The sequence below is a fragment of the Acipenser ruthenus genome, chromosome 26 (assembly GCF_902713425.1).
Source record: "Acipenser ruthenus chromosome 26, fAciRut3.2 maternal haplotype, whole genome shotgun sequence".
NCBI classification, from domain to species: Eukaryota; Metazoa; Chordata; class Actinopteri; order Acipenseriformes; family Acipenseridae; genus Acipenser; species Acipenser ruthenus.
Window position 1 is genome coordinate 22,329,248 of NC_081214.1, and position 10,671 is coordinate 22,339,918.

The 10,671-nt window shown below is 42.7% G+C and overlaps 1 protein-coding gene across 1 annotated transcript; it reads right to left on the reverse strand.

Moving 5' to 3' along the window:
• Positions 1-757: 757 nt before the first annotated feature.
• Positions 758-10,316, reverse strand: LOC131701751 (alpha-internexin-like). Its single transcript, XM_059001523.1, has 10 exons — positions 9,912-10,316; positions 9,345-9,483; positions 8,703-8,855; positions 8,241-8,360; positions 5,715-5,810; positions 4,711-4,839; positions 3,658-3,768; positions 2,400-2,510; positions 1,864-1,988; positions 758-1,045 (listed from the first exon to the last, which is right to left on the reverse strand). Exons 1-10 carry the CDS (start codon positions 10,019-10,021, stop codon positions 1,003-1,005), a joined length of 1,137 nt encoding a protein of 378 aa, XP_058857506.1. The 5' UTR covers positions 10,022-10,316; the 3' UTR covers positions 758-1,002.
• Positions 10,317-10,671: the final 355 nt, after the last annotated feature.

A 10,671-nucleotide genomic window follows, 5' to 3' on the forward strand; every position in this document is an offset into this window, starting at 1 on the left:
GAGTTTACAGAAAGGATAACCCTATAAAGGTACTGACCCTAGTACCAACAGATCTCTGTATCAGGAGTGTTGAACTGGACTGTAAATGAATGCCAGCTGCAACGCTAAGGGGGATCTTACTTTTGAGGCCCCTTGAGATAGTGGATGCTGGGGAGTGTAGCTTTCTTACATGTGGCCTCTCTTGACTGATATGGAAGGATGCCCCCACTCCTCTCCTAATCCCTTCCTTATCCCAGACATGCTGTACCCTCCTCCCTCTGTATGGAGATGCATCACTCCATGTCTATGGGGCTCCTGCAGGGCACCCTGATCTCATCCATTACCCTCCCTGCCTCCCTGCCTGCCTGCCTGCACTTCAGCAGCTTTGATAGCGCTTCTCCATTAGGCCTGTTTAAAGTAGCCCTCATCACTCCTTAAAAGATGAAATACATACAAGGCCAATTTAAACAAGGCTCAATTAGGGCTTACCGCAGCCACGATTCTTCATGGCAGTGCAAAAGGGCATCAAATGCAAGTTTCCAAGAGCTTGGGTTTCTGCTGGAACAGGGGGAGAGCAGCGAGCCCAAATTGTTTCTTGTTTAAATTGGCCTGTTTTTTTCAGCTGATATCTCACATCATAATCCATTTTCAATTGTGTTTTTTTTTTAAACTACACAGTATTCCAGTAGACATGCTATCACCAGGTGGTTTTATACAGTATATTTCCTTTGACATCATTTTTTAAACAATGTTAAGAAAACAAAGCCAAAATGTTAGCTTTGTGTCAAGCAGTTTAATGAATTTATATCTGTGTATACAGTAACATCCACTCTGCTGTGTTAGATGATGGTGACCTTCCTAAAGTCCTGGTTGCTGTTTCAATGGTTCAGTGCTGCTTCTGCTTGAAATGAACCACCCCAGCCTGTTTCTGTGTGCTGCTGGGAAAGGAACACTGCACCCTGCTCTAGAACAGTACACTGTTCTAGAACGGTCTTGCACTTGGAATTCTGCTGCTCCAGACAATTAATAGTAGCATAGTCTCTCCACTTCTTCTTCAACCAATCCCCTGGGGGGAAAAAAAGTAGGGTGTCAGATCTAGACACAGCAAATTAGTGTGTTCCCTATCTATATAGCTATAAGAAAGCCTGGTCCCCACAGCTGTGGAGTAATTGTGTTTCTTATAAAGGACAGCTAGCCACATGATACTGCTTGTACTAGAACTGCCCTCCAAGAGAAGAAAGACGACCGAAGGGTTTTGCTCTTGTACTTCCATTAATCACCTTTCCTCTAGACTGACTCTTCTCATTATAGACCTGTATCTAAGCATAGGCAATGGCAGGAGTGAATTGAAGCAGAGGGCAAGGATGTTTATACATCAAGAAGAAGAAGAAGAAGAAATGACACCGAGTCTTCAAGGCAAGGGGAAGTGGAAGCACCTGCCAGTGACAGCTTGGAATCAGCTTCCTGCAAGCCTGTGGCTCCCCTGAGACTCAGGAAACAGTAGCCCTCCTTCCGAATGCTTCTTGAAGTGCTCAGCAATGACAAAGCTGCTCACAGCTGCTATCTGGAGCATTCGTCATCACTACTGAGGGTCCAACCACACTTTCCAGCTCTGACTGAGCCCCCCCTTCGCTCCTTGGAGGAATCTGTATTTCAGCACTCTCTCCGGCTTCTATTGTTTCATTCAAGATTAACCTGTTTTTAAACTAAATGTCAATGGTCTTTAGTTCTGCTGCCCTCAGTATAGCGTTGGATTTGACATCAATATTAATAGGAAAAAAAAAATCTAAAACGTTGCCACAAATAATGAACTAATCTAAGAAGCTCTGAACTCCAGACACCTCTGCAAGCACAGTAGCGGTCTTGTGGCCAGAGCTGCGTTACCTGTAGGCTGCAATCTCGATATCCAGGGCCATCTTCTCGCTCAGGAGCTCCTCATAATTGTCGGCCTGCTCTCTAATCTCCTGCTGAAGGACCTTGTGGCTCTCCTGCAGCTCCGCGGCGCAGTCCTGAGGAAACAGAGACACGTCAGAGGGTTCTGCCCAGCTCGGCTCCTTATGAGAAAACTTTCAGTTACACCATTCCCTTCTGACAGACGTACCTCCACTCGTGTCAACTGCTGGAGTCGGAGGCTTCTAGATAAGAATCTGAAACATACAGTACCACTATCTCCAGACCGCCAGGTGATCAAGAAAAGAACAGCACTGCTGACGTGGCCACACTGCGCAGCAGTGGCAGTCTGTGAAGTCAGATCTGTCTGGGGCGTATACATTAAGGGGTCTGTTTAGTTGGAAGCGAGATTAATGATGATGTGGCTTTTGATGGGCTCAGTCCTGCTCCTCTTGCCTTTGTTTTCAAGTACGCCAGTGTAGGGGTGTTGGTAATGGCCTTTATTTGTGTCAAGGCTGTGCTCTCCTCACCTCCAGATGAGCGATCTCCTCTTCGTGGAGAACCTCCTGGTCCTCGATCTCCCTCTCTAGAGCCTCTCCACACTGCCGCAGAGCCTCCAGCTCCTTCTCCAGCTCAGCAATCTGCGGGACGTGCAGACGAGAGGGAATAGCACAGCTCAAAACAGCGCAACTCAAAACAGCACACTGCCGTAACGACTATGGTAAACTTTCTTTATCCCAGATACAGCTGGAGTTACAACTTCTTTCATGAAAAACTTAACTTTTTCTGCAACCGATTCCCTTCAGTAGTACCATTTAAATAAAAATAAAAAAAGTACAAAACAGTCATATCACGTTATATCCTGAATATAACAGCAATAGAAATAAGACTCCTAATGCTTAGCAGTTGGATCCATTCCTGCTTTTACTATGAGTTTAATAAGACACACCTGAGCTTGTTACCTGTACACTAATTAAGCTCGTATTAAGCTGGAATGGGCGAAACTGCTATGCAATACCAGTCTTATTTCCATACCTGTATAAAACAGGATACAAATTTAAACATGACAACAGATTAATTGTGAAAACTCTGTGACTAGAAACCTGTTTTTCTAGAATCCGGCGAAGAGGCTAAAAAGCAGATTTGTCTTTCTATAAGGTATTTAGAATAGCTTTAATTTGCTCCAGCTGGAAGGCAACATATTAAATACAGAATGGGTTACTTCAAAGTTAAAAAAGATAAGAGGTGAGCACTGATGGGCTGAATGGCCTGTTCTCTTCTCTGATAATTATACAATTATATAGAATTACAGTTTAGCTATATTTCTGGGGAGATTTTATTTGAAGCGGTTCAGCCAGAATTCGTTATCAACAGGGAATCGAGTCCACATTCAATCAGCCATCACTCCTGAGTGCTAGAATTAAACTATGAGTGTGGTCTGGACAACTGCCCTTGGAAAATGTAAATCTAAATGGGAGGTTATCATTAATCTGCAGCAGCTGAACTATTAGAAACAGTATGGATTAGACAATTGAGACTGCACAATGGTTATTGATTTAAACTGTTTTATCAGCAAAAAACTTGTAAGCATTAGAAACCATATAACGTCATCAAAAAGGTTATAATGGTCAACAGGCGGTAAACCTTCACCACAGGAGCAGACAAGGACTTCGACACAATGGATTTGTCTTAATGTTGTCAAAAGGTTCCTCTAGACTTCCTCAGAACGATCTGATTCTCAAGCAGGATTAGACACGAGGGACCACAGAGGTGTTCCTCTAAACCTACCCGTTTCTTCAGTTCTCCAACATTGCTCACGCTTCTCCCTTCGACCCCGAATTCTGTGCCAGCCTTCGGCTTCTTTGTTTCCTCGTCCCATGTGATAGCAGCTGGCTCAAACTGGAAAAGCAGTACGGTTTTGTTAGTTCTCTTGCAGGTCATGACTATGACCCGGGCTGCACACAAACTATCGATTAATGTGACTCTATGACCAGACTGTACCTCTTCTAGTACAGCAAGGTAGTCAGAATGAATATGAATAAAGAATGCATACAATACAGCCACTAGTGTCAAGGACAATAGAATAATTCATTCATTTTATAAGGATGATGCTTTAAGATCTAAAGATGAACTTTACTTTAAGGTAACAGTACAAACTTAAATCGTGACTAGCCAGAAAGATGTACTCCATTCCTAATGGCATCCGAGCCTGCTATACTCTATAGCCTGGATCTGAGGGGGGCGCTGTTTTGAATGCTGATGGATGTTTGTGAGAGACGATAGGGGAAAGAGGTCAGGGGTCACTGCAGAGATTACAAAGATCAAGAGTGTTCAAATGGAGCCTGATCCTAGTTGTTAGAAGCTGTCTGTCTGGAAGTTATGTATGTTGTAAATTATCCTGTATTTGATTCCAGGATAACAGTGAAATGCCCTGCAGCCTCACAGATAAGCCTAGTTAAATCTCTGTGTCTTGTTATCGAAGATGGGCTAAGAATTTAATCATAGCTTTATAATTACACTTTCCATCTTCCAATAGCGAAGATTACAAAAACCCCTGAATGACAGACAGTAAAATATAATAAGACTACTACAGGTATTACTTTTTACATACTGTGAACTACCAATACTGATTTATTAGATTTTTATATATATATATATATATATATATATATATATATATATATATATATATATATATATATATATATATATATATATATATATATATATATATATAAAATCTAATAAAAAATATTATGTCTCTTAATAGACATGCCAAAAAACAATAAATATGCTCAATCTAAAATAAAATCAAACCACCCCCTCTCCCCCCTCCCTCACCTGCAGGTTCTCAGCCAACTCCCTGTAATACTCCTTGATATTCAGGACAGTGGGGGTCACATCAGGGGTAGGGAATGCCAGGCTAACCAATGGGGCACCGTCACTAGGGGCAACCAGGGTCTCCACACGCTGTAAGACAGACAGACTAAAACTATAAATGTTTTATCAGAAACAGTTTTTAAAAATGAAATTACTGAATGCTCAACAAGTCTGTCACAAATGGGTACAGGTGACAATAAGTGGACTGTGTTCCTTTTCCCTGGAGCTCTGGGATACAGTATCCAGGTGTGTCACGGTGTTATGGAAGTCACTGTCAGTACCAGTGGGTGTGTTATCAGATCTGTCTACCCTCCCATTCTACTCCCACTCCTGTTACCTGGCAGGGGGAGACGCTCCACACTTCATCTCTTGTTCCCCAAATGAGAGTTAAATTGTCTCTTTGTCAGAGAGGGCTGCTATCAGCGCTCTGATCTCCAGCATGGAATATCAGTGTCTTTTAGTACAATCCAGTCTCCATGTGGCACTGGCACTAGAGTCTCATTCATTTGCAGAGAAGATGAGAAATTGTTTTTGAACCCAGACCAAAACGCTGGAGGGAAGTTACTCTATCCCTTTTTGTTTTTCACCTCACTGCTTTCGATTAAAGCTTTTATTGTTCATTTTAAACTGACATAACAGCGTATTTACTATGAATGAATTTTATCAGGAAAGTGTGAGTAGGATGAGAACAGTATCCTCTGAGAATAGTTTCCATTAGCGCAATAGGGGAAAATTGTATCCATTACTGATACATTTTCAGAATATGCTAATTAAAATAATTCAATCTCTGAACTTTACAGGGACGCCTTGATAAAAGCAGCTAGGTATATGCACAAACCCAAAACCAGAACTGAGAACCATACTGATATCTGTGATTCCACACCTTGTGTGCGCAGCAACGACCTCCTATAAATCTTGAGTGGATAATTGGAAAGCGATGGTTGGTGGTTTTGTAAGACTCTCACCTGCTCGTGCTCCTCCTGCATCAGCACCAGCTGCTCCTCATAAATGCCTACCTGCTCCTGCAGTGCTAGGCACTCCGCTGTCACAGCGTCCACCTCCTGGAACAAAACAAATAGTGCACCAGGTCTCCCTCGGTCAACAGGCCTCAACAGCAGAACAAAACCAAAACAGCTGAGAGAAGAAGGGGAGCCGCAGAATACTGCAGACTGAAACGAGGTGTGGGAGAGAGGTGTGAAAAAAAAGCTAGAGAGTATGTTTAAATTGCCAAGACAGATCGCTGCCAGGTTCGGAGTGTTTTGGTGCTGTTCCCAATGACTTCCTAAACATGCATGTCAATGGACACGTTTATGCTTGCAGCCATAGTGTGAGCCATCGCGTGATCACAATATATGCATGTTAGGAAAAACTGCAGCTCACTGCAAATCAGTTTAACACAGAGAGCCTGAGGGAGGGGTGACTGTATTTCTAACTGAGATCATTTGAGATACTATTGCAAGCACTGCAGAGCACAATGAAGCAGAGTAAACCCATATACAAGCATGATGCAGCATAGAGATGGAGTAAAGCATGAAAGGCTTTTAGAAATAGGTATGGATACAGAAGCATGAAAAAGAACTGAAAAAGCTTGGAATCAGCCTAATGAAAGCAGATTCAAGCATGGCAAATCCAAAAGAAATCATCTTAAGAGAAGGATACTATGCCAATTTAATGGTAAATTACTATTGAAATTGAACATTTTTAAAAGGACTGGAATGTCAATTAAGTAGGCATAATTGCCTTAGTGGATATGTTGTGGGTTTGAGTCTGCAAGTCCAATCTGTGTATAGGTGTCTGGCTAAACTGATATATATTCCAGGAGTGAGCAAAGACTGATGCATGTATGGAAGTGTTGTAGATGTGTTCAGCAGACACCTTGCACTTTCAGTTTATATATGAGCAACACTGTACAGTATGTGCTTGTGAGATATTAAAGACAGGGCTCTTTTCACTGAAAAGACCTGATGAGTGAAAAGATATTTCAAATGCTATTCTCGCCACCAGGTGCTCTAGGCGTTGATGCTTCATTTTTTACGATCTCTCCACACGCTTTCTCTTTTGTGGTACGACCTTGGATTCCAAAACAGGAGGCAGCTTTTTTGTAAATAATACCATGCTCAGGCCCTGCTAAAGAACTGTTTTGAATAAAATCACAGATTAACAAACGAAGGCAAAAACAAACCAGGGAACAGATTCTCCAAAGACACAGAGTTGGATTGGCTACCTGAACAGAAGGGTTAATACCCCATGATAACACAAAGGACGGTCTTTCTCTTACTTTATTTGCAGATTGTAGTATCTGACTGCGGGGCTTCTTGCATGTTTAAAAACAGTGCAGTGTTAAAGAATTATTGAGAATCGATTCCATGTTCTGTTGAATTGTCACAGTGGTGTCTGTTCAAATCTACACAGTGCTGGATCTGTACATTATTATATGAAATATCTTTAGCCCAGAAGCTTCAAACCTATTAATACTACTATCTAGCAATTCCACCTTAAATCAGCTTTGTATGAACATCAGTCTATATATCAAGGGTAATAGGTGTATGTCATTTGTAATACATGCATTAAAATGTTAAGATGCATAACAACATTGCACACATGAGAAATGCAATGTGCATGCTGCATGATAATAGATATGACTGCAAGAGACTCATCTGAACTCTAAAGGGTACTATTCAAAGCTGTTGAAGGGGGTGGGCTGTGCGGTGGCATGTTGATTGTGTTTGATACAATGGTTTCAAAGGCAGGAGTTGGGTTTCACTGTGGCTCGATGCCCAGGGACTCGGCTAAGTTTAGGCTGTTTAGGAATCCAACAGCTGTGGCCGACATGTCTATCTGCTGAGCACTGCATGCTGAAGCACAGGGTATGTTAGCCTGCAGTGACACCTAGTGGAGGGGCTGACAGAAGCAGCTTCTGCTATAAAGTCAAGCCCTATTCCCAAAGCTCACAAGTTATTTACAGACTGCTTTGGTAAAGACTGGTTTGATGAATTAATATGTTACGTTATTATCTGTGATTATTATCTGGAAGCTGGTACTATACACCATCGATCTGTGTGGTTCCATTGTTTTTAAATTAGAGAGTAAGACATATTATCCTTGTTCAAAAAATAAATAAATAAATGTGGTTTTCTATTACGATTTGCTCAAATCAGATTTTTTTCCAGCACTATTAATAACAACTCCATTATCTTGCAGTCACCCCTAAAATGTTCTATCACGTGATAGGAAAGGAATAACACTTGACAGAGTCTTCAGATGTACTACAGTATTCACACCCCGAAGTCTGGTGCCATTAAACAGCTTCGACATGCATTGGACCATGGGAAGTGACTCAGACTAGAGCGGTTCTTAAAAGTATCAAGCTGGCATTGTGACATATCTACACTGGTTGAAACAGTCAGCCAATCAGATTGCTCCATGTTTCCTTGCCGTTTTGTAAAGACTACAATTCTCAGCTGTGGGAATACAAGGCAGAGCTGTGTTACCGGAGTGATCTCCTCCCTCTGCAGCTCCAGGTGAGCACGTTGCTCGGAGGTGTGTCCCAATTTCTTTTGCAGGATCAGGAGCTGTTTCTGTCGGGCATCGATATCGGACACGATCTCTTCCTGTGGAAACAAAGGGGCCTTGGTTACAGGAAGCCATTTAAAACAGGTGCTGACACACGTTAGTTATTTGTTTTAAGGATTTGGTGTGGGCGAGGTGGGGGTGAAAGCTGGTGAAAGTCTTTTACTGCACACCTGGGCTGACACAATCATTTGCTCATTACCTGCCACGCACTTCATACCTTGGGTCTGTCTTGGCTTGATAACAAAAAAAAACAACCAAGGATGATTATATAAAATGAGTCTACCTTCTAATTTAGTCAGTACTACAGCCCCACCTGGTGGCACAAGTTAGAATGACCTGTAACAGTAATGTCCCAGATTAAGAGTGCAGGTCCTCTTTACCCTCTCCTTCCTGAGCCTCTCCACCACGGCGCTCAGGTCCAAGATGTTCTCTCGCTGGCTGGTTGAGGAGGGGGAGGTGCGACTCTCCAGCCTCCTCTCCAGCTCCAGGATCTCTGCTTCCAGCATTTCATTCTCCTCCTCCAGACAGTGGGCCTGGGCCAACACAGAAGGGGACCGTCAGAGTGGAACCAGATATCATACCTGCAGCTGCAGCTTTGCAAGTCTAGCACCTTGTCCCAACCACAGCCTGACATTTTATAACTGAAGCCACTTCTGTTAAATTCCAAATTGGCTACGGTCTGGTTTTCCAAAAAGCATCAATTTGTAAAATGAACATTAGCAAAGGCCATACCATACTTTGATTGCAAGTGTCTGTGAATTGCAAACCAGGAATCAAGCTGGATTCCGGGGGCTAATAAAGCCTTTCAGATATCTTTTATGGAGGAGTTGAATGAAAATGTACTCAACTTTACAATTAAAGTGTCGCAGAAAACGTATTCAAGACAAAACTGCTCTGCCTGACACAATGCCTGCCTGTAAACTTACAATCAATTAACTGTATTAACATCTTCTACTGAAAACGCTGAGTCTCTGCTGTTTGTCAGATTGCACTGGAGTTGCTGTTGAAGGCTGGCGACTCACCGTTTCAATAAGGTTGACCAGCCTGTTGTTGAGAGCCGCTATCAGACCGCGGTCCCTCACACAGCTCGACAGACCCTCTCTGTTCAGAGTCCGGGCAGCAGCGAAGTCCGGCTCCACCAGCTCCACACCGCGACCAGCTCTGGAGACCAGACACAGAGAGAGCCCCACTAAGGTGATCGACACAGGTAACCACAACTCCAGCGTTCTTTAAAACAGCTCTCATTCTGGATGACTGGCGAAAGGTGGCCAAACTGAAGCTTCATTTCTATTAATGCAGATATCCAGATCTTCACAACAACGCTCAATCATAATACTAAGGTAAAACTATGAGAACTGAAGTAACTATTTGAGCTAGTGTCAGTCTTCTTAGACGTTTTAAATAACATGTTATTAAGTTCTATTAAATAAATTAAAGAAGTTAAGAAAACTATTACACCAACAGCACGTTTAAAAATTTGGAACACACTCATCTTTTTTTCTTCAAACTTAACGGAAAGACACAGGTACTTTGGTGAAACAGCAGCGCCAATTTAGCTGGCATCTTGCAGGCGTGGATCAGTCGCTCACCTGGCTGCTACTCGGTACTGCCCCCCACACTGGAGGCTCGCCGCTGGGCCCGAACCCCACTCCTCCTCCTCAAACAAGCGGCGGTAGGACGAGACACGGAGAAGACTCATACTTCCAAGGGGGTGGTGTGCGAATCAGCAGGCATGGTGCAGAGACGAGGGTTATAAACAGGGAGTGGAGGTCACATATAAGGGGAATTTCACACCCGAGAGAGGGATCTCTCATGAGCTCCCGAATAACCTAACTAAAAGTGTGCCATCACCACTCAGGGATTTAGCAGGGAGCAGACACAAGCACAGCACAACACTGCTTCCCGTTAAACCCAGTCTAGATCTTCGAGCACAATATAAAGGCAGAGAGTAAGCAGGACTTATTTTTCATAGTGGTTTTCCTCAAATAATATGCATACATTTCCAGGGGTTCTACAGAACACTGGCCATGTTAAAGACAATATCAAGCACATCATTTCTGTGCTTGGATGTTGAGGAATAATGTGTGTACTCATCCTAATGGCTCTCTATACAGCCTACAGGAAACCACGAAGATTACCAAGTCACAAATCTTTAACCTGCAAAGTGAGGGTTCCTCTGAAAGAAGCCAGCATTAAGGATAAAATGTTGAAAGCTCCATAAAGAAAGACATCTCTTTAACCAATAAAATAACTGTTTGCTTTTGCATTACAGAACGCAGGAGATATTTTGGAAACGGTTCCTTTACGTTGTACTGGAGTATGAATACGCTATTAAAGTTGTAAACGAGG